The 22,258-nt window shown below is 51.6% G+C and overlaps 1 protein-coding gene across 1 annotated transcript; it reads left to right on the top strand.

Annotated features, from left to right (window-relative positions):
* The first annotated feature begins 605 nt into the window (after nt 1-605).
* On the top strand, nt 606-4,665 carry LOC127207137 (suppressor APC domain-containing protein 2-like). Its single transcript, XM_051166479.1, is given in 10 exon segments — nt 606-1,223; nt 1,618-1,691; nt 1,693-1,705; nt 3,079-3,117; nt 3,120-3,190; nt 3,818-3,964; nt 4,054-4,102; nt 4,105-4,160; nt 4,250-4,360; nt 4,448-4,665. Coding segments are annotated over 10 exon segments (1,254 nt in total). The 5' UTR covers nt 606-658; the 3' UTR covers nt 4,577-4,665.
* The last annotated feature ends 17,593 nt before the right edge of the window (nt 4,666-22,258 follow it).

Here is a 22,258-nt window from a genome sequence, read left to right on the forward strand (position 1 = left end):
GCCTCAGTGAAGGAGAGTGCCCAACCGTCTGGAGCCTGTAATTCTCTTGGGGCGTTCCTAATACAAGAGAAAGGAGCCCCAGCATCAGTTGGCGCCTGGGGCCAGGGTCCCTCAGTGAAAAGGACCGAAGACAGCGGGAGGGGCTGGACCGTCGTCCTTACTTGGGAGGCTACCTGGCTACAAGTTGGGCGAAGGGCCCCACGCTCCGCCCCTCAGAGGATGGGCTGGCAAGGCGAAGCGCAGAAGAGCAGAGAAAAGACTCGACCGAGGCAGGAGGGATGGTGGGCGTGGATGCGAGGGGGGAGCGGAGGTGTGGGGGGAGGGAGAGGGATCATGGGGGAGCAGAGGTAAGAACTCTGCCCGGTTCTACCCGTGTCTCCTCAAGTCTCCCGGGACCCATTTCCAGGCCGGGTGGTGTAGACGCCCGCGCCTACCCGTAGGAAAAATCAAACTGGCACTGGTGGCTGCCGAGCCAATCCCGGAGCAGATAGGCCGGTTTCGCCCAATAGCCGCCGTGAATGTTAATGAAAGCTGACGAGGCGGCTAACCGAGCTCCATTCAAAAACAGCAGCTATTGTCGCTGGGGGCCGCAGGCGCCGCCTTGCAGGTCCCGCCTTCTGGTCTTGTAGGGACCGACCCGGGTGGAAACTGGGCACCCATGGCTGTGGCAGCGATGGGCGAGCGTGGCCGCCTACCGCACGCCGCGCCCAGCACCGAGGGTCTCCCGCGAGCCTTTCTCCAGAGCCTGCGCACCCTCTTCGACATCCTGGACGACCGGCAGCGCGGCTACGTGCACCTGCGCGAGATCGAGTCCCGCTGGCAGGGTGCAGACGCGCGCGAGCTGCCGTGCGGCGTGCTCGAGGGCCTGCGCCAGGTGGCCCCGGCCAGTGGCTACCTGACTTTCGAGCGCTTCGTGGCGGGTTTGCGCACCTCGCTGCTGAACGCCGACGGCGGCCCACGGGAGCAGGCACGCGGCGTGGTCCGACCTGGGGACCAGTCCTCGCTGCAGCAGCGCCTGATGTTCGCACCGGCCGACGAGCCGCGGACTGTCCTAGAGAGGAAGCCGCTACCCTCGAGTGCGCGCCCTGCTCCTGCCGGCCCCAGTGGCACCTCCCGGAACCCTGAGCTATTATTGTGCGCCCGGGCGGAGACGGCGCCCTGCCCCGCAGGGCCCGAGCCGCCCCTGGGCAAGGCGCTGGAGCGGAGGCCCAGCGCAGATTCGGGTGAGTTTGGGCGGCTCCCCAGCCCCAACCTCGTAATTCCTGGGATCTGTGCAGGAAACTGGAAACCGGCAGAGTCTCCTCAGAGGGATGGAGATGGGGACGACTGTGGGCTGGCTCCAGAGCTGAAAGCAAGGTCGGGGCCACCTGAATGGAATAAGGGGCCCGGCCTGTGCCTGTGTGAGCTATGGGGCAGAGAGGCCTGATACCAAGGCCAAAGGCAGAACTCTGATCACCTAGGAGATGCCCACAATGTCTCAAGCCTAAGCTAGGCCCTGAGACAAGGCATGTGGCCCTGCCCTAGACCTGGGGACATCCTGGCCTTCACCCTCATTTCTGTGTGGCTGCTTGGGTACGTTTCTTCCTAAAAGTGTGCATCCTCTAACCTGTCCTGAAGGTCCTTCTCAGTGTGACACCCTGCAGAGACAACCCGGCTTACTTCTCCACCCAGGCCGAGGAGCACCTAGCACAATTTGCTGAAGAAGGTTGTGTGTGTGTGTGTGTGTGTGTGTGTGTGTGTGTGTGTGTGTGTGTGTGTTGAGGGGGAGGTGTGTCCTACAAGCACCTGGGGCGCTGTGGTACTGCAGATGCCCTGCCAGACACCGACCACAGTCTCTGGGGAATCTAGCAGGCTCCTGTCCCTCCTTCCGGTCTAGTTGGCAGGGACAGGAGATTGTTGAAGAGCACAGTTACTATGTCTGTCGCTCATTTCTATGGCTTAGCTTCGGGCTTGACCCTGACGCCCGGGATAGTGTTGGAAGCCGGAGGGAAGGTGCCCTCCTCTACTTTAGGTGAGTAGGGAGCCCCTCCAGATGATGCTTCCCGGAATCTTTGGCAAATATGTGCACCGCCTCTGCACTTCTCTGCACAGCTTGCTTTATACGGTGCTCCCTTGCGAGAATTAGGTCTCTAACTGCTAATGGAGAGTTAGCTTCCCCGCCACCAGGTGCTGTTCCAAAGGCCCCATGCAGCTGGGAAAGGCATGGGAGAGCCAGGGGTTCTGCCTGTCCTCCCCTTTTGTTTGTTAGTTTTGGTTTCTTCTTCTTCCTCCTCATCCTCTTCTTCTTCCTCCTCATCCTCTTCTTCTTCTTGCTTGTTTTTTTGAGACAGGGTTTCTCTGTGTAGCCTTGGCTGTTCGTAGACCAGGCTGGCCTCGAACTCACAGCGATGCGCCTGCCTCTGCCTCCCAGAAGTGCTGAGGTTACAGGTATGCGCCACCACACCCAGCTCCTTTGTTTTGGTTTTATTGCGACAGTCCCTCTGTGTGCTTCAACTCACTCTGTAAACTAGGCTGTCCTTGAACTCACACAGATCTGCATGCTTCTGCCTTCTATGTGCTCAGATTAAAGGGCCTGTTTATCTCATCTCTTACCCATCACCTTTGGTACTCCTTTTTTTTTTTTTTTTTTTGAGACAAGTTCTCTCTGTGTTAGCCTTGGACTCTCTTTGTAGACCAGGCTGGCCTCGAACTCACAGCTGCCTCCAGAGTGCTGGGATTAAAGGCGTGCGCCACCTCACCCGGCTCACCCTTTGATACTCTTGAGAGGTAGCCTATATATTTCAGGCACTGGGGGAGGCTCAGAAAAAAAAAGCTGTGTTTGTGCTCCCCACCCCCCTCCCCAGCCCAGGCAGGGAGCTTACCACCCTCCTTAAGGCAGGTGAGGGAGCCAGGGCAGGCAAGGGGAGACCAGTCCTAGCTAGGCACAAAGTATAAAGTATACCTAGGGCTCAGTACCAACAGAGGTTCCCAGTACAAGCCTGGTCCCTGGGAAGGTCCTGAAGGGCTGAGGAGCTGCGTGAGATTAGGAGCACACTAGGCAGGCCAGAATTAAGCTACGACCCTGACTGTCTGCTACAGGTGCCCCAGCCTGCAAGACCCTGGACCCAGGCACAGGAGAAGCCGGCAGGCTCCGCGGGCCCGAGGCGAACGTCGGAGGCATACCATCACCAACGGTGTAGACTGTGGCCTGGTGAGAGGGGCCAGGACTCTGAGGGATGCTCTCTGTTGTCCAGAAGGCTGGAAACCCGGAGAAGCCATGAACCTGGTTACTTAGGGGAATCCCTGTAGTCAGCTCTCAATCCCCACCCCCCGGCCCCCCACACTCTTTCCTGGGCTTGAATCTACTAGAGGGAGGACAGACAAAGACAGACAGACAGAGGGGAGAGGTCCTTAGAGATGCCTAGTGGACTGAGCTGTGGACCCTGGCCTGCCACCTCATGCAGGGCAGCTTAGTGTACACATAGCACAGTCACTTTAAGCAGGGGTGCTCAGTCTGGTTGGCACTCTGTTGCCCTAGGGAGGTACCAGTAGAGGGGCTGAGAGAGGCCAGTCTCCACCACCACCATCCTCGGTAGAGGAGGAACCGGGTTGCATCCTCCATGGCATGAGTTTGACCCTTCCCTGCATACGCTGGCGCTTCCACGTGTGCATTTGCAGACTGCACGTATGCTGACGTGATCTGTGTGCCGGTCTGCCCATGTACAGGCCTCGGTTTCTACACCTGTGGCTCCAGGAGCACACCGGTGTGCGCGGGTGCGCATGGTGCCGATCCGCCCGCTGGCACGAGTACATTCGGTTGTGCACACGTGTGTTGTAGTTGAAGCAGCTGAAGGAGTTGGACCAGGAACAGGAAGTGCTGCTGCAGGGCCTGGAGATGATGGCTCGGGGCCGGGAATGGTACCAGCAGCAGCTGCAGCGCGTGCAGGAACGGCAGCGCCGTCTGAGCCAGAGCAGAGCTGCAGCCGTGAGTGCTGGGCCGCCCCTGTCAGGGGAACAGGAGTGCCAGGTACAGGAATGTCATCACGGGCCTGGTGCTCCCCGCTTCTCTTCCAGGACTTTGGGGCTGAAGGGAGCCCCCGCCCACTGGGGAAGTTGCTGCCCAAAGTCAGGAGGTGGCCCGGTGCCTGGGGGAGCTGTTGACTGCAGCCTGTTCCGGCAGAGTGAGTGCTCCGAAGCTTGCCTGGCACCCCTTATCCTTTGGTCTGGATGCTGTGCCAGGAGAGGCCGGCCTGATTGTACACTCCCACAGGCTCTGCCTTCGCCTTCTTCAGGGCCCCCGGGCCCCACCTCACCCTCAACGCCAGTCTGGCAGCAGCAGACCATCCTCATGCTCAAAGAATGGAACCGGCTGCTCACTCAGGTGAGGTGTGGGGAGATGGCGCTGGGGCTGGGGCTGGGGGCCTAGCGAGCCCTGAACGCCCTGTCGCCTGTCTGCCCGCCTGCCCAGGAGGTGACTGATAAGAGCCAGCGCATCACTCAGCTGGAGCGAGAGAAGTCTGCACTCATCAAGCAACTGTTTGAGGCCCGAGCTCTCAGCCAGCAGGATGCGGGGCCTCTGGACTCCACTTTCATCTAGTAGGCTGTACCTCTCCAGGACCCACATAGACTTACCCTCGGCTCCACGGCACCTCACCGCTGTGAGCCTGACTTCTGACTGAGGATCACCACCAGAGCCCTCGAGGAGGCTCCTGCCTCCACCCTTGTAACCTTTCTGAGGCTTGCGCCAGGGTGGCCTGACACTACACAGCTCCAGAGCTGGGGTGCTCATCACAGTAGATCTCTGTACGCCTGAAGCTGCTACTCCCATTGTCAATGGATGGTGGAGGACTGTTCCTCACGTCTACTGATTTCAGGCAGCCCTGGACAGAGGAGGGGGCATGTTTACAGCTGTCCTGTCCCCTCTTGCCGGATCCCTGGGATCCATGGTGTTCAGTAAAAAGGCTGCTCACACTAGGCTGTATTTCTCATAATGCCCAGCAGAGGGCGCAGGCTGAGCTGGCTTCCTTGGCTCTATTTTCTCACGTGGTTCTGAGTGATTGCACAAAGTAGATTTTTGTACCTGGATAGATTAAGAGGCCTGGAGACCAAGAGGTTAAGGGTTCCTTCTGTCCACCGAGGGCACTACGGCAAGGTGATGGTGGCTCAGACGGGAGGTGTGGGATGGAAGGAGGACAAGGCCCTCAAAGACAGGGCTTAGTCTGTGCCTGTTGGAGGAGCCACAGGGGCGACGTTTGTGTGCTGCTGAGAAGAAATCCACTGCCACTGCACCAGGCTAGTCTGGTTTCTAGAAATAAGCCAAGAGCTTGGCTTACCTGCTGTACCTTAGCTAGCTGGCCAGGGAAAGGTGGCATCAAGGTAGCTCAGGTGTGGCCATCCCCTAAGGAAAGGTTCTGTCCCCCAGACTGAGTGAGTTTGGGCCTCCTGGCTAAGTCATGAAGTTGTGGGCAGTGCACCCCATTGCACAGGGTGCGGGACACCCCTGCAGATCCCTGGGGTCTTTTAAAGTCTACTTAATCCAGCAGTGTGATTGTTCACTTGGCCGTAGAAAACACGAACTGGGAGAAGAAACTGAACCTCCCTAGATAGGTCTCTTTCTCACCCTCCTTCCCCCGCCCCCGGGTCTTCTCTCTCTCTCAGCCCATACCTCCCAGGTGCTTACTACCGAAGGCACAAACATCACAAGGGGTGAGGGGGCTGGCACACTCCTTTTAATCCCAGCACTCAGGAGGCAAAGGCAGATGGATCAGTGTGAGTTTGAGGCCAGCCTGGTCTACAAAGTGAGTCTAGGACAGCCAAGGCTACACAGAGAAACCCTGTCTTGGAAAACAAGAACAAGAAAGTCACAGGTGAATTCTGCGGCCTGGAACCTCAGTATGGAGTATGAGCTTGCGGCCCCAATTTCTCCACTGTGTGGCCTGCAAAGTACAAAGTACTCAAGCACCCAAGCCACCTACTTCAGGAGCCGGAGCGGTTTCCAGGCTGGAAGGAGAGCTAGTTACGAAAAAGCTGTGTTCCGTGAGCTCCAAGTACCTTGATGAACCTGCCTTTAGACTAGCGCCATCTAGAGACAGGTCTCCATGGTAACAGGTTGGGTCTGCAGGCCCCACTGCCCCAAGATGGCCTCCTCTGTGTTCCTTGGGTTTGCCCCTGCACCCTTGCATCCCATAGCTTGGCATGCCTGTCCCTCGGGTCTTGGGGACATTTGACTAGTAGGTTCTCCAGGCACAGCCTGTGATGTATCCGGTACTGGGGTCTGACTCAGCCCATCCCATAGAGACACAGCTCTCAGCAGGCTCTCCCGGTGGCCAGGCCACCTCAGTCATAGCCTCACTTAACTCCTGGCTTTGCCCAAGCTAACTGCTCCATCTACAAAATAGAATCCCTATTCTGCCTACTAAGCCGTCTCTAAACATGCTCAGGCCACGTGGCACAGACACAATACATAGGTGTGGCCCTCATGGGTGGCACATGCCTTTGTAGACCTGGCTGGCCTCAAACTCACAGTGATCCACCTGCCTCTGCCTCCCGAGTGCTGAGATTAAAGGTGTGCGCCACCACTGCCTGACTCAGGAAGATCTTTGAGTTCGAGGCCAGCCAGCCTGGTCTACAGAGTGAGTTCTAGGACAGCTTGGGCTATACAGAGAAACCCTGTCTCCCTCACATACACAAAAAAGACACACGTGACAAGCTAGATGGCCAGTCATCCCCCTCCCGCCCCCCCCCCCCCCCCCCGCGAAGTGTCTGCCACACCTCGTAGGGATCAGAGGAAGGAGACTCTGGCTCCCGGGTGACACTTTTTTGGGGGGGTTGTTTGGCTTTGTTCTGCCTTCCCCCCAAGACAGGGTTTCTCTGTGTAGCCTTCGCTGTCCTGGACTGGCTTTGTAGACCAGGCTGGCCTCAAACTCCCAGTGATCTGCCTGCCTCTGCCTCCTGAGTGCTGGGATTAAAGGCGAGCACGCACCACACTCGGCCCCCCTCTCAGCCCCGGCCCCCCCTCAGCCCCGCCCCCCCCCGTGACATTCTCGAGGAGGCCTCTCCTATTCCAGGAAGTCCCTTGAGACAAGATGACACAGATGGGAATTGAGCAAATACAGCCCTCATAGCCTTGAGATTCCAAATGGGGTAAAAAAAAAAACAAACACATGTGTTTGTAGTTTCTAGAATACTCTATAGTTTCTTGGAAGTTTGCAGCCTGGAGCCAGACTGCCTGGGTGGCCCTAGAGACCTTTTTTCTTTTCTTTCCTGAGACAGGGTTTCTCTGTGTAGTCCTGGCTGTCCTGGAATTCACTCTGTAGACCAGGCTGGTCTAGAACGCAGAGATCCGCCATGTGCCACCACTATCAAGGGAGAATTTTAAGTGGTCCCAATAGGCTGCAGGGAACTGGCAGAGCCAGGGTAGGTCGTCAGTGGAAACCCAGCCCCTGTGGTGTTGATGCCGGAAGGCGACTCCTGTCTCCTGTAGGCTGACCTGTCACGGCCTTGACTACCTCAGCTGCTGGTAGTGCACACAGACTCCCAGCTGTGACAACCCACAGTGTCTAGGGACATCATTGACTCCTCTCAGGGAAAACTATGCTGGTTGAGAGGAACACAGATACAGCAAACAGGCTTCAAGCATTTTGTGTGGAGTAAGTTCCGAGGAGATGAGCTTTTCTAGGTTTAAAAAAACAAAACAAAAAACAAACAAACAAAAAGAAACACAGGCCTCTCAAAACCAGCAAAAGACAAGTCTGAGAGCATTGGAGTGCTAGATGGTCACAGAGTGAACAGTACTGACACTTTTTTTTCTTTTTCTTTTTTTGTTTTTTTTTCTCCCCCGAGACAGGGTTTCTCTGTGTAGCCTTAGCTGTCCTAGACTCACTTTGTAGACCAGGCTGGCTTTGAACTCACAGCAATCCACCTGCCTCTGCCTCCTGAGTGCTGAGATTAAAGGCTTGTACCACCATGCCTGGCCTAAGTTATTATTTATGTTTTTGGTTTTTCGAGACAGGGTTTCTCTGTGTAGTCTTGGCTGTCCTGGACTCTCTGTAGACCAGGCTGGCCTTGAATTTCACAGAGGTCCACCTGCCTCTGTCTCTCTAGTGTTGGGATTAAAGGCCTGTTTTGTTTTTAAGAGAAAGAAACCTTTATTGAGCTGGGCATGGTGAGGCACAGTTCTAGTCCCAGCACTCTGGGAGGCAGAAGCAAGGTGGATCTCTGTGAGTTCAAGGCCAGCCTGGTCTACAAATGAGTCCAGGACAGCCAAGGCTACACAGAGAACTATCTTGGGCCCCCTCCCCCTGCAAAAAAGAGTTGTATAGCAAGCGAACCCCAGACAGTGTTTTCAAGAAAAAAAGCTTGGTTCTTCCCCCCCCCACCACCCCACCCACACACACAGAGTCTTTCTGTATAGCCCTGTCTGTTCTGGAATTCACTCTGTAGACCAGGCTGGCCTCGAACTCAGAGATCTGCTGATGGAGTGCTGGGATTAAAATCATGCACTACCATATCCACCTATGAGAAAACTTTGCATGGTGTCTGTGAGTTGAGGGCCAGGTGCTTCTGGCTGGGGATTGCTTGGTGTTTCAGCCATGATACCTGCGGGACGCTATAACAGACGTGAGAAAGGAGGGAGGGGTTGGGCTCCATCCTTTCCAAGTTTCTGATCATCTGTGGACGTGTTTAAAAGCCTGTCCACAGAGGCTGGGGAGATGGCTCAGTTCCTAAAGTAACGCTGCACGTTACAAGGACCTAAGTTCAATCCCCAGCACCCGCATAAGAAGCTGGGAGTGGTGGTGCATGCTGTAATCCCAGTGCTGGGAAACCGAGACAGAGGGATTTTGGGGGCTTGTTGGCAAGAGAGCCTAGCCTAATTAGTAAGTTTTAAGTCAATAAGAGACACTTAAAATTAATCTCTGTGAGTTCGAGGCCAGCCTAGTCTATAAAGTGAGTCCAGGACAGCCAAGGCTACACAGAGAAACCCTTCTTGGGGGGAAAAAGTGACACAAGGCACCAGTTAAGGTTACATCAAGTACGTCTGTTAAAATAAATTGGCAAACCAGGTTCCAATAATTACTGTGTGTGCCTTCCAAAGGAGGACGCAGAGGGGAGGAAGAAGAAAAATCGTTGAACTTAAAAAAAAAAAATACATAGTAGGCATAAGTGGTACACCCTGCGGTTCCCACACTGGGAGGCAGAGGCAGGCGGATCACTGCAAGTTAACAAGGCCAACCTAAGCTAACTGGTGAGTTCCCGGCCTACTTAGTGCTGGAATTGCGGGCATGCCCCGTCATGCTCAGACAATGACAGCTGCCTAATAATAATAAGGGATTTTTTGGGGGGAGCTAACACTTCCGGACTCGGAGCACACAAAGGACATAGCTGTCCCTCCAAGGAGGGTGTGCAGAGAGCAAATGCATGCAGGAAGAGACAGCTGTGAGCCACACAAAAGTGGGGGCCCAACTGTAGCGAACTCCATCACCGCGCTCTAATCAGAATGCCTAAAATAAAATACCCTGGTCACATCACAGGCTGGTGAGGCAGCAGAGAGACTTGGTCACTCACGTGCCAGAACCAGTTGCCACCATGTAAAATATGTTGGTAGCTGCTTTAAAGACTAAAATGTGCTAGGCTAGGCATGGTGGCGCACGCCTATAATCCCAGCACTCGGGGAGGCAGATGCAGGAGGATTTCTGTGAGTTCGAGACTAGCCTGGTCTACAAAGTGAGTCCAGAACAGTCAGGGCTGCACAGAGAAACCCTGTTTTGAAGAAAAAAAGTTTTTTAAAAAGCTTAAACTCTCACTAAAATTCATATTCTATATATGATGGCGCTAATTGTCTATGTCAACTTGTCTCAATTAGGGTATCCGGGTATTTGGTCAAAAACTGCCTTAATCTTAGGGTCGAACTAATACTTAAATCAGGTGGGGTCTAAGGAAAGCACATTGCTGTCTATTACATGAGAGCATGTCACGGGTTAAGATGGAGGTCGTAAAAGATGAGCCTCCCAGACAGGCACAGATCTGGCTCCTAGATGGCCCTAGGGCTCCCCACAGGCAACAGTGTGTGGCTCCCTGTAGATCTGCTCTGCACAGGCGCGGTTGCAGCCTCTACCTTTGGGATCCTCTAACAAACACTTTCCTCCACACAGGGGTTTTTCAAGACAGGGTTTCTCTCTGTATCCCTGGCTGTTCTGGAACTCCCTCTGTAGACCAGGCTGGCCTCTGTTGGGATTAAAGGTGTGAGCCACCACCACCCCGCTGAGAATTTTGACTAATCCATTATGTGACTATTACACTAGGAACATATAACATGTACAAATATTTATAACACATGTATTATGGGTTTTTTTTTGTTTGTTTGTTTTTGGTTTTGGTTTTTGGTTTTCGAGACAAAATTTCTCTGTGTTAGCCATGGCTGTCCTGGACTCTTTGTAGACCAGGCTGGCCTCGAACTCACAGCAGTCTGCCTGTCTCTGCCTCCTGAGTTTTGGGATTAAAGGTGTGTGCCACCATGCCCAGCCTTTTCTGGAGGTATTCTCTCAATTGAGGTTTCCTCCTCTCAGATGACTACAGTTTGTGTGGTGTTGACATAAATCTGACCAGCACAGTATTGATTAATATTATATGCATTTTCCCATTTATGTAACAGTCATGAAATACCATGATTAGAAACAAAGGGAGCTGTCAGTGGAATCAGGAGTTAAGAGTGGGAGATGAGGGGCTGGAGAGATGGCTCAGTGGTTAAGAGCACCGCCTGCTCTTCCAGAGGTCCTGAGTTCAATTCCCAGCAACCACATGGTGGCTCACAACCATCTATAATATGATCTGATGTGACCTTCTGCAGAAAAAGCACTCGTGTACCATAAATAAATAAACAAACAAACAAAAAGAGTGGGAGATGATCTGGGCAAGGTGGCACACACCTTTAATCCCAGCACTTGGGAGGTAAAGGCAGGCAGATCTCTGTGAGTTCAAGGCTAGCCTGGTCTACAAAACGAGTCCAAGACAGTCGAGGCTACACAGAGAAACCCTGTCTTAAAAAAAAAAAAAAAGCCAGGCGTGGTGGCGCACGCCTTTAATCCCAGCACTCAGGAGGCAGAGGCAGGTGGATCGCTGTGAGTTCGAGGCCAGCCTGGTCTACAAAGTGAGTCCAGGATGGCCAAGGCTACACAGAGAAACCCTGTCTCGAAAAAACAAAAAAAAAAAAAGAGTGGGAGGAGATGGACTGAACTTAGTAGCTGAAAGGAGTGGAGAGAAAGGCCTTTTAGCCATCAGGTGGTTGAGTTTCACAATGAGGTGGTGGTTGGTTGCACAAGGCTGTCGTGTGATAAGAGCTGCACACACAGATTGTCATACCTAGTGACAGACAAACAAGCTCCTCAGTGTCTTGGCTTCACTCTTTTTTTTTAGGTTTTTCCAGACAAGGTTTCTCTGTGTAGCCTTGGCTGTCCTGGACTTGCTTTGTAGACCAGGCTGGCCTCGAACTCACAGAGATCCACCTGCCTCCCCACAAGTGCTGAGATTAAAGGCATGAGCCAGCAGGCCAGGCAGATAATTCTTATGAAATACAAAATCAACATTCAAGAAGAAATAGAACGCCTATCTAGCCACATAATCACCATAGATACTGAGATGACAGTAAATAGTAGTTTAAAATGTTATGCTAAGAAAATGCCAGACCGGCATGTATTTTTACTGGCAGGTAACACCTTAAGTTCATGCACTGGTAACCCTAGTACTAGGCACACTTTTTCCAGAAAGTAAGTGTAAGAAGTTAGCTTAATCTTGATCAAAACCAAGCAGGGACATTGCAGGGAAGGGGAAATACATGTCCTCATCCTGGAAAGGCATGGACCACGTTCAGCTTTCGTTAGTCATGAGAAACACAGGCTGCTTAACATTTCTGCTCAATGTTGCAACGAATTACATTAATGATTGAAGAAGAAAATCCATTGCTGCCTCAAGACATGCATGGAAAGCATAAAGTTAAACTCCGAGTCTAGTACCCACGTGATGGTGGGAGCAAGGAGCCAGCTCCAGGAAGCTGTCTTCTGACCTCCTCATGGACTCTGAGGCACACTCTCTGTCTCTGTCTCTGGGTCTCTGTCTCTCTCTGTCTCTGACTTTCTCTGTCTCTGTCTCTGTCTCTCTCCCCTGCACACAGGCAAGGAAGCAAACAAATAAATAAATGCAAAATAAAGGAGTTATTAGATTTGGAGGAAATTCAAATATACATGTCAAGGTTAAGACACTATCTGAAGGGTGGGAGAGATGGCTCGGTGGTTGGGAGCACTGACTGCTCTTCCGGAGGTCCTGAGTTCGATTCCCAGCGACCACATGGTGGCTCACAACCTTCTATAATGTGATCTGATGCCCTCTTCTGGCCTTCAGGGGTACAAGCAGGCAGAGCAATGTATACATAATAAATAAATAAATAAATAAATCTTAAAAAAAAAAAAAAAAAGACACTATCTGAAGAGCCACGCGTGGTGGTGCACACCTTTAATGCCAGCACTTGGGAGGCAGAGGCAGACAGATCGCTGTGAGTTTGAGGCCAGCCTGGTCTACAAAGCAAGTCCAGGACAGCCAAGGCTACACAGAGAAACCCTGTCTTGAAAAAAAAGAAAGAAAGAAAGAAAGAATTTGCAAGCCAGGGTTACCACTATTGCTGTGATGAAACATAGTATATGAAAGCAATTTGGCAAGAAAAAGATTTATTTGGCTTATATATCCCAAGTCACAACTGTTTTCTCTTTTCTTTTTTCTTTCTTTCTTTCTTTCTTTTTTTTTTTTTTTTTTTTTTGTTTTTTTTGTGTTTTTTTGTTTTTTTTTTTTTCCGAGTCAGGGTTTATCTGTGTAGCCTTGGCCTTCCTTTGTAGACTAGGCTGTCCTTGAATTCTCAGTGATCCACCTGCCTCTGTCTCCCAAGTGCTGGGATTAAAGGCCTGCGCCACCACGCCCGGCTTTATTTTCCCATTTCTATGGAACCACGCCCGGCTTTATTTTCCCTTTTCTATGGAACTCCTCTGGGCATGGGAGTTCCCCTGAAACCCCTCAAGTATTCTGGTCCTTCTGGCTTCAGTTTCAGAATTATGGTGGCCTTCGCTCATTGAGTCTCAGGACCAAAGCAAAGTCCCAATAATTGCTGCTGGCCTCCACAGGCTCTTCTTGAAGTCCCAGCGACTCGTCCCCTGGGGGCTGTGAAACGGGAGTCTACCTGATGCAGCTTCTGCTCCGCACTGTGGCCTCTCAAGGATCCCTGGGCCTGCGCAGCAAGTGCGGTTAACTTTATGTGAAGGGCAGTTCACACGCGTTGCGTTGCTCAGTGCAGGCGAGACACAGGGCCCAGTGAGAAGCCATGTCCACCCTACAGTACAAGCAGGGAGGAGGGATGCAGCAGCCATGTACATGCGTCCAAATAGAGCGGCTCCTGCACGGCTTCCACCTTCCTTTGTTGGACACTGGAGTTCAATGCAGGAAAGGGGGTCACCACAAGAGACCACTCAAGTCACACAGGCTGGAGGTATATGTAAAATTTATTACTGACACATCAGAAGTCCCAATTGTCGATGTGTCAGGGTCCCTCAGCACTCGGGAGGTGAAGGACCCCGAGTAGCTGTTACAGGCTAGTTTTAAAGGCTAAACCCACAAAGCAGGTGGGGTTGCTTATCAAGTTAGACCATATGGACATTAGGACATCTGGCATTGGGAAGCTCTTTGTGGGGGCTTGGGTGTGGGTCTCTAGAGCGGTTACTGAAAGCCATTGGGGACATCTGATATATGGAAACTTACATGTAACTATTCTGGGAACTAGGGTGGAACTTTTGAAGTTAGCATTAACGAGAACTGGGAGAGGCGAGCAAGGCTGGGCAAGTGAACAAGCATCTTGTATTTTACAGTTTTACAGTTTCTCACCTTCCTTCCACTCTCACTTGCTAAGTAGTCTCCTCAGGCCTCTAACACCCACATGGTGGCTCACAACCATTTACAACACTAGTTCCAGGGGTTCCAATGTCATATGCTTGACTCCAAGGGCACTGTATGAATTCAGTGCATATAATACCAGGCAAACGCATAAAATAGAATCATTAAGGCTTTATCAAGGTGGCACTCACGATCATGATTAATAACTCCAGCCTTTCCGCACAGCTACATGTGACTCAGCTGAGGGCAAGGGGTCAGTTGAGGACTGGGATTTGAGAGTCATATGGGCATCATAGTGAGACCCTCTAAAAGTTAATTAGTTGCTAGATTAGATAGATTAAAAATCCACAGGGTACTGGCTCTGTGATATTGGTGGCTTATCTACGGCACCAAGAGTGGTCTCAGAGACTTCCTCAAAAATGAAAAAGAGGCCAGTTCTGGGATTAAAGGCATGTGCCACCACACCTGGCCTGTTCACTTTTCAAAGCTTTGAACTTATAGAACCCATCTAAGCCAGGTGGTGGCGCACGCCTGTAACCCTGGCACTCAGGAGGCAGAGGCAGGCGGATCGCTGTGAGTTCGAGGCCAGCCTGGTCTACAAAGCGAGTCCAGGACAGCCAGGGCTACACAGAGAGACCCTGTCTCAACAAACTCCTTATCTAACCGGAGAACACCTTTCAGAGTCCAACTCAGTATTCTCAGAATGTTGGCTCCCTAAAATCTTTCATATCTCAGCCGAGAACACTTTCAGTACCTGCTTAAATATCGAAGTGGTTGTGATTTGGGAGCCGCTCTAGTAATGTGCAAGGTAGATAGTCATTGGCTGTACCACAGGCTAGGAAATAAAATTACTTTGCAGAAAAAACAAATAAGCGTTTGGCCAGTGAGCTGGCTCAGTGGGTAGAATAGTAGCTTACTGTCCAAGCCTGATGACCTGAGTTCTATTCCTGTGTGCCACAGTGCAAGGGGAGGCACGACTCCAGAAAGTTGTTGTCTCACACACACACACACACACACACACACACACACACACACACACACACACACAGGCCTTCCCACAGTGTATACACATAGATATACAAATAATAGTAAAATGAAAGAATTTGAAGCCACTTGAACTTCTATAAACAGTTTGTTTTGTTTTGTTTTAAATTTATTTATTTATTATGCATACAGTGCTCTGCCTGCTTATAAGCTGGCAGGCTAGAAGAGGGCATCCAATCATATTATATAGATGGTTGTGAACCATCATGTAGCGGCTGGGAATTGAACTGGGAACCTCTGGAAGAACAGTCAGTGTTCTTAACCTCTGAGCCATTTCTCCAGCCCTTGTTTTTTGTTGTTGTTGTTGTTGTTGTTGTTTTGTTTTTTGTTTTTTTTCCCCTGTGTAGCCCTGGCTGTCCTGGACTCACTTCGTAGACCAGGCTGGCCTTGAACTCACCATGATCAATCTGCCTCTCCCTCCCAAGTGCTGGGATAAAAGGTGAGGCTCGGCTGTCCTGAACTCACTGTACAAACCAGGGTAGCCTTGAACTCTGCTTTCTGAGTACGTGTTCTTAACAACAGAGTCATCTCTCTAGCCCCTAGATAAGACCTTTAGGGAACGGTTTATTGTTGTTGTTTTAATTTAATTTATGTGTCCGTGTATGGGTTTGCACATGTGTGTGCAGTGCCTTCGGAGGCCATAAGAGGATGTCAAAGTCCCCAGACTTGGAGTTATAGGCGGCTGTGGGCCCTCTGACACGGATGATGGTAACTCTGATTATCTGGAAGAGCAGTACACATTCTTAACCCCTGAATCATCTCTCCAGCCCCGCCCCCATCCCCTGAACCTTCTCTCCAGCTCCGCCCCTACCCTCTGGATCATCTCTCCAGCCCCGCCCCCCCCCCCTGAACCATCTCTCCAGCCCCACCCCCTGAACCATCTCTCCAGCCCGGCCCCCCAACCATCTCTCCAGCCCCGCGCCCCCAACCCTTGGACCATCTCTCCAGCTCTGCCCCACCCCACCCTACCCCCGTCAACTTGTAGAAAGCAGAGCATAGTAAGGGCTCACTGCAATTCTCTTCACTCAAGAGGAGGAAGTAGGACTGTGACTGTGGGCTTGAGCTTAGTCTGAGTTACATACACAATGAGGCCCAGTCTCAAACCAAACTTAGCGACCACATAAAACATACAAAAGTAGGGAGAGGGGTGCCGGGTGTGGCGGCACACACGCCTTCAATCTCAGCACTCAAGAGGCAGAGACAGGTGGATCCCTGTGAGTTCGAGGCCAACCTGGTCTAAAAAGCGAGTCCAGGACAGTCAAGGCTACACAGAGAAACCCTGTCTCCAGAAACAAACAAACAAACCAACCAACCAAACAAACAAAAAGTAGAGAGAAGGAACTTCTCCCCTCAGGTCTGGATGAGCCCTTAACACACTGGGGACAGATTTCATGGGGTGAGTGGCAGAGTCCTGGAGGAGACCCCCAAAGTAGAGATGGGGCCTGGGGACAGAGCACTTCAATACACGCAGGCTAGGCTGACATGTGATGCTGGGACACCCCATTCTGCACACAGGAAAACATGAGCTGGAATTGTCTCTTCCCATGCCCAAGACAAACACGATCCAGATGAATGGAAGACTCACTATCAGCCAAGCACAGGCCGTTAGGGAATACCCCCATGAGCTCACTGTAGCCTACTCAGACGCAGAGCCCAACCGAGCAGCCTGGAGCACAGAAGCTGCAGTAACTCGCCAATCAAGCGCCCGGAACCCAGGCCACACAGCAAGAGCCTGCAAGTCAGGAAGGAAGAACCATTCCTAAAAAGAAAATGGGGCGAGCAGTGGTGGCGCACCCCTGTAATCCCAGCACTTGGGAGGCAGAGAGAGGTGGATCTCTGTGAGTTGGAGGCCAGCCTGGTCTACAAACTGAATCCAGGACAGACAGCCAGGGCTACACAGAGAAACCCTGTCTTGAAAAACCAAAACCAAAACCAAAAAAAAAAGCAAAGAAAGTGGGAGGCTATCAGTCAGTGCTTTACAGAAGAGGACAGACTGTGTTCTCTCTTCAGAAAATGCCTCAGTGGCTCTCTGAAATCTAATAACTGCTCGATCCAAGAGTGGACTAGGAGTTCGAGTGAACAAAGCAGGCAGGGACAGTCACAACTGTCAGCAGGCTGTAATCTCTTGGAGCAAAATTTAGCATTTAGTGAGGTCCAGCCCAGACCTGTGCTGTGGCCAGCAGCTCTGAGCTCCTCTGAGCTCCAGATACAGCACAGAGAACAGTTCCAAGTGCACGGTCCATCTTGAATCCACACACAGCAGAAAGATCTAACACCGAGAACCCGTGAGTGACACCTTCGATACCAATAGGGCGTACTCTCAAACATACCATGTGAGAGAAAGGCACTCTTCACACACTCTGGTGAGCTGGCTGGTTTTCTGTCACTTTGACACAAGCTAGCATTGTCGGAGAGGAGGGAACCCAGCTGAGAAGATTTGGGGTCTAGGCAGGCAAGCCTGCAGGCCATTTTCTTCCTTGGTAATTGATGAAGGAAGGGTCCACCCCAGTGCTAGGGGGTACCTGTTGGGATTAAAGACAGGAGTCACCACCTCTCTGCTAGTCATGGAGCCTTTACCTTAACTCCAGCATTCTGGGAGGCAGAGGAAGGCAGATCTCTGTGAGTTCGAGGCCAGCCTGGTTTACAAAGCAGGTTCCAGGACAGCCAGGGCTACATAGAGAAACCCTGTCCCTCCACTCCACTCCCAACACACACACACACAGGAAATATTATTTACATTATTTAAAGATACATTAGTATATGGTAGAGAAGAGGAGAAAGGGGCAGCCCAACATCTGACTCAAGAGAGTGTGTTCCAGCCAGGCGTGGTGGCGCACGCCTTTAATCCCAGCACTCGGGAGGCAGAGGCAGGCGGATCACTGTGAGTTCGAGGCCAGCCTGGTCTACAAAGCAAGTCTAGGGCAGCTAAGGCTACACAGAAAAACTGTGTCTCGAAAGAGAGAGAGAGAGAGAGAGAGAGAGATATCGTGTTCCTACAGTGGGGAAGGAGCTCTGCACAGGGTCTCTGTGGGTGGGGTGTCTAACAAGCAAATGCTTATGCACAGTTCCCACTATTGTTATTTTTATCAACTTAACCCTGGGCTTTACCTACCAAGTGACAAACTGTCCACATTTCACAAGGCAGACTTTGCCCTTTCCCCCTGAACCTCTGTGAAGTCTACTCTCCTTAGAACAGGTAGGAGGGAAGCCGGGCATGGTGGCGCACGCCTTTAATCCCAGCACTCGGGAGGCAGAGGCAGGTGGATCGCTGTGAGTTCGAGGCCAGCCTGGTCTACAAAGTGAGTCCAGGATGGCCAAGGCTACACAGAGAAACCCTGTCTCAAAAAAAAAAGAACAGGTAGGAGGTGGCCATATCCCCTTCGAACATAACTCCCCCACATGGAGTTCAAGATTGTGTCTGCCTAGAACCTGTCTTTGGCTCATGCTGGGACCCAGTACGTATTTGTTGAATAATTGAACGAATTCAGGAAGAAAAGAAGTCTGTGGGCTGGGGAGGGTAGCTCAGTGTGCACAGTGCTTACCAGAAGGATGAGGGACTGTGTTTCATCTCTAGCCTCTATGAAAATAACAAAACAAAACAAAAAACAACAAAATTAGGCACAGCGGCCTCTGTTTGCAATCCCAGCACTGAGGGGGCAAACAGAGGTATCTTCCTAGAGCTTGCTGGCCTAGCAGACTAGAGTACTCAGTGCACATACACAAACACACACCTCACACACACAAACAAATTTTTTAAGATGTATTCATTTATCATGTATACAGAGCTCTGCCTGCATGTCCACCTGCAGGCCAGAAGAGGGCACCAGATCTCATTACAGATGGTTGTGAGCCACCATGTGGTTGCTGGGAACTGAACTCAGGACCTCTGGAAGAGTGGACAGTGCTCTCAACTACTGAGTCATCTCTCCAGTGGGGGCCCCATCGGCCTCCCCCCCTTCCCGGTCCCCTGGCTTTTTTTTTCCTGAGCATCTTGATCATGCTGGACTCACAGCAATATGCCTGCCTCTGCCTCCCTAGTGCTGGGATTAAAGATGTGCACCAGCACTCCCAGCCCAAAAAAATTTTTTAATGGGGGAGAGGGTACAGAAAAGATGGCTCAATGGTTAAGAGCAAAGAACCCAGATTCACTTCCTGACCCCCAAATGGCAGTTCACAATGATCACTAACTCCAGTTCTAGGAGATCTTGCTCCCGCTACATATATCCTGGGTAGCACTCATTTCTCTCTCTCTCTCTCTTTTTAAATTGCATATGAGTGCTTTATCTGCAGAAGAGGGTATCAAGTTACATTATAGATGGTTGTGAGCCACCATGTGGTTGCTGGGAATTGAACTCAGAACCTCTGGAAGAGCAGGCGGCACGCTTAACCACTGAGCCATCTCTCCAGCCCCATTTTTTTTTTTTAAAGTTACTTTAAAAAGGGATTTATTTATTTATTTATTTATTTATTGTTTTTTGTTTTTCTTTTTTCTTTTTTAAATATTCTATTTAGTTTTTAATCTATGTGCATTGGTATGAAAGTGTCAGATCTTGGAGTTACAGACAGTTGTGAGCTGCCATGTGGGTGCTGGGAACTGAACCCAGGTCCTTTGGAAGAGCAGGCAGTGCTCTTAACCACTGAGCCATCTCTCCAGCCCCTTGTTTTTTGAGACAGGGTTTCTCTGCGTATCCTTGTCTGTCATGGACTCACTTTGTAGACCAGGCTGGCTTCGAACTCATAGCAATCTGCCTGCCTCTGCATTTAAAGGCATGTGCCACCACTCCCGGCTAAAAGGGAATTTATTAAGGCAGGTGTTGGTGGCACACACCTTTAATCCTAGAATGTGGGAAACAGAGGCAGCAGATTTCTGTGAGTTCAGAGCAGCCTGGTGTACAGAGCAAGTTCCAGCACAACTAAGGATACCCAGAGAAATCCTGTTTTATTTTTTTTAGAAGTCCTATTTTGAGCAAACAAACAAACAAACAAAAACCAAACCAACCAACAAATCAAAACCAACAACAACAAACAGGATTTATTTTAGGGGAGTGGAGAGATGGCTCAGTGGTTAAAAGCCCTGGTTGTTCTATCAGAGGGCCCAGGTTTCATTCCTAGCACCCACATAGCTCAAAACTATATTTCCAGATGCTCTCTCCTGACCTCCATGGGTGTCAGGTATGCACACAGTGCACAGACATATGTGCAGGCAGAATACTCATACACATCAAATAATAAAGACAATAGGAAAAATTCTTGTCCTATTTAATTAAAAAATTAATTGGATATAAAGTATATGTATGGGGGGGGAGTTTATAAAGTGTATGTATGGGGGGAGAGTTGCATATAAACATTCAATTGCCCAAGGAGGCCAGAGACATCAGATCCCACCCCCAAAACTGGAGTTACAGGGGGTTGTCAGCTACCTGATATGGGTGCTGGGAATTGAACTTGGATCCTCTGCAAAAGCAATATATGCCATTAACCTCTGCTTCGTGCCTCTAGCTCTCTAAAAGGAAAAAAATTTTAAAAGGAGAATCAGGAGGAAGAAAGGAAGTAAGCCTTGCTGGAGACCTTTTCCACTGAAGGCATTTGAGGCAGGGGTGGTTATGCTCTCACCAGGTCCAGCTGGAAGCCCCAAACAGGGTCACGGAGGGATGGAGGCTCGGATTTGGAGTCTCCACATTCCTTGCCTTGAGCCGGAGCCAAGCCACACACAGCACATCTGGAGCCCACCCCACCCAGGGACGGAAGCCGCTGGATGACCTTAGGCTCTGGTCATCTTCAGCCTTTGTCCAAGCTCTTCCCAACTCCGGGCCTCCCACCCTTTTTGGCAGGCTAATCTGGCCAGGAGTGTCTCCCCAGGGTGGGGGCCAGAGGCCTTGCTTCATCTCTATCTCATGTTTTTCAAGTCCTCACTTGCCCATCAGGAAGGCCTGCTGGGCTTGGAAAAGGGGTACTGGCAGCCTTTTCATACACTGTTCCCTCCTTTCCTGGCCTCTGGTGCCTCTGCTTCCTCTGGCTTTTCAGGGGTGAAGAAAGAACTTGGGGGGAACATGAGATGGAAGAGCTAGCCGGAAACTGGCGCCTGGTGCCCAGTGCTGACCACACCCAGAGATTCCTTTCTGGAGCCCCACAAACTCGCCTTTGAAGAGTCTGAGTCACCTCCAGGGTTCCTCCCCTCTGGGGTCCTGAGCTGGAAGAAAGAATCCTTTGCTGGGCCTGAAACACCAGACCCTCAGCCAGGGCAGCAATCCCAGAGCTTTTGTCCTGGCCTGTGCACAGGCCAAGCCATCGCCCAGATGCCTGCAGCAAGGGCCATTCTGCAGCCCCGGCAGCACTGTGCCGTGGTGGTCTTGCCACATGGCTCCCTGCTGCCCCATGGATGGGATTCTTTGTGTTGCTGGAATTCCCATCTTGTAAGGGCATGAAGTGGCATGGCTCCTGGCCAGGAAGCGCTGTGTGTCTGGTCAGTCTAGCTTGCTGGGTCAGGAGGGGGTGGGGGTGGGGTAGTGTTAGGTCAGAGCCAGCGGGAGCGCTTGCCCAGCCCCCAGCCAGTGTTCAGGAACTCCTCGCTGACCAGCACCCAAGCTTGCTTTGGAACACTCTTTCTTTTCCTGTAGGATGAGACCTGTGTGTGTAACTGAGCCTCCCGTTCCACAGTAGCCTCCTCAGTTTAGATCTCTCTACCTGTCTCCCAGGCAAAGAGGGCAGCAGTGACCGTCAAGGTCCTGCGAGAAATTCAGAGATGGAGGCCTGCCTCCACTTTCCCTTTTGGGCTTGTATAACGATGGCAGGTCATTTCTGCCCTTTCCAGTTCGGAGACATTTGATGCTCGTTAGTCCTGGGGGTTGCCACTGAAGTGCGTGCCTGATCCACCAGAGGATGAGGAGCACCTGTGCCCTTCGGCGCCTCGACTCAAGACGCAGTGGTTGAAAAAGTTCACTAAGCAAAGAAAGCTAGCTTGCCTTTCCCAGGCCAGAAACAAATTGTTTCTGATGGCGCAGCGCTCTCCGGGCAAAGCTAGCTAGGAACCAGCCCATCCAATCTCCAACACCAGGTATCGTCTCCTCCCCTCCCGACTCTCCAGGGCAGAACTGGGCACTCCCTGTGCTGGGTAGACTGGGAGGAGAACCGTGACTGGTAGCTGTGGGGCGACCCAGGCAAGAACCTGTGCGAGGAGGGGTGGTGTGGCTGAGTCACCCAAACCCGCTTCAGTCACCTGCGCCTTCGGAAGAGACAGGGAGGGGTTTGGGCGTGTCCCACAGGGGGTGGACCTTAGTGTGGGTGGGGCCTACTCCAGCCCCGCCCCAGA

Source organism: Acomys russatus, chromosome 24 (genome assembly GCF_903995435.1).
Source record: "Acomys russatus chromosome 24, mAcoRus1.1, whole genome shotgun sequence".
NCBI classification, from domain to species: domain Eukaryota; kingdom Metazoa; phylum Chordata; class Mammalia; order Rodentia; family Muridae; genus Acomys; species Acomys russatus.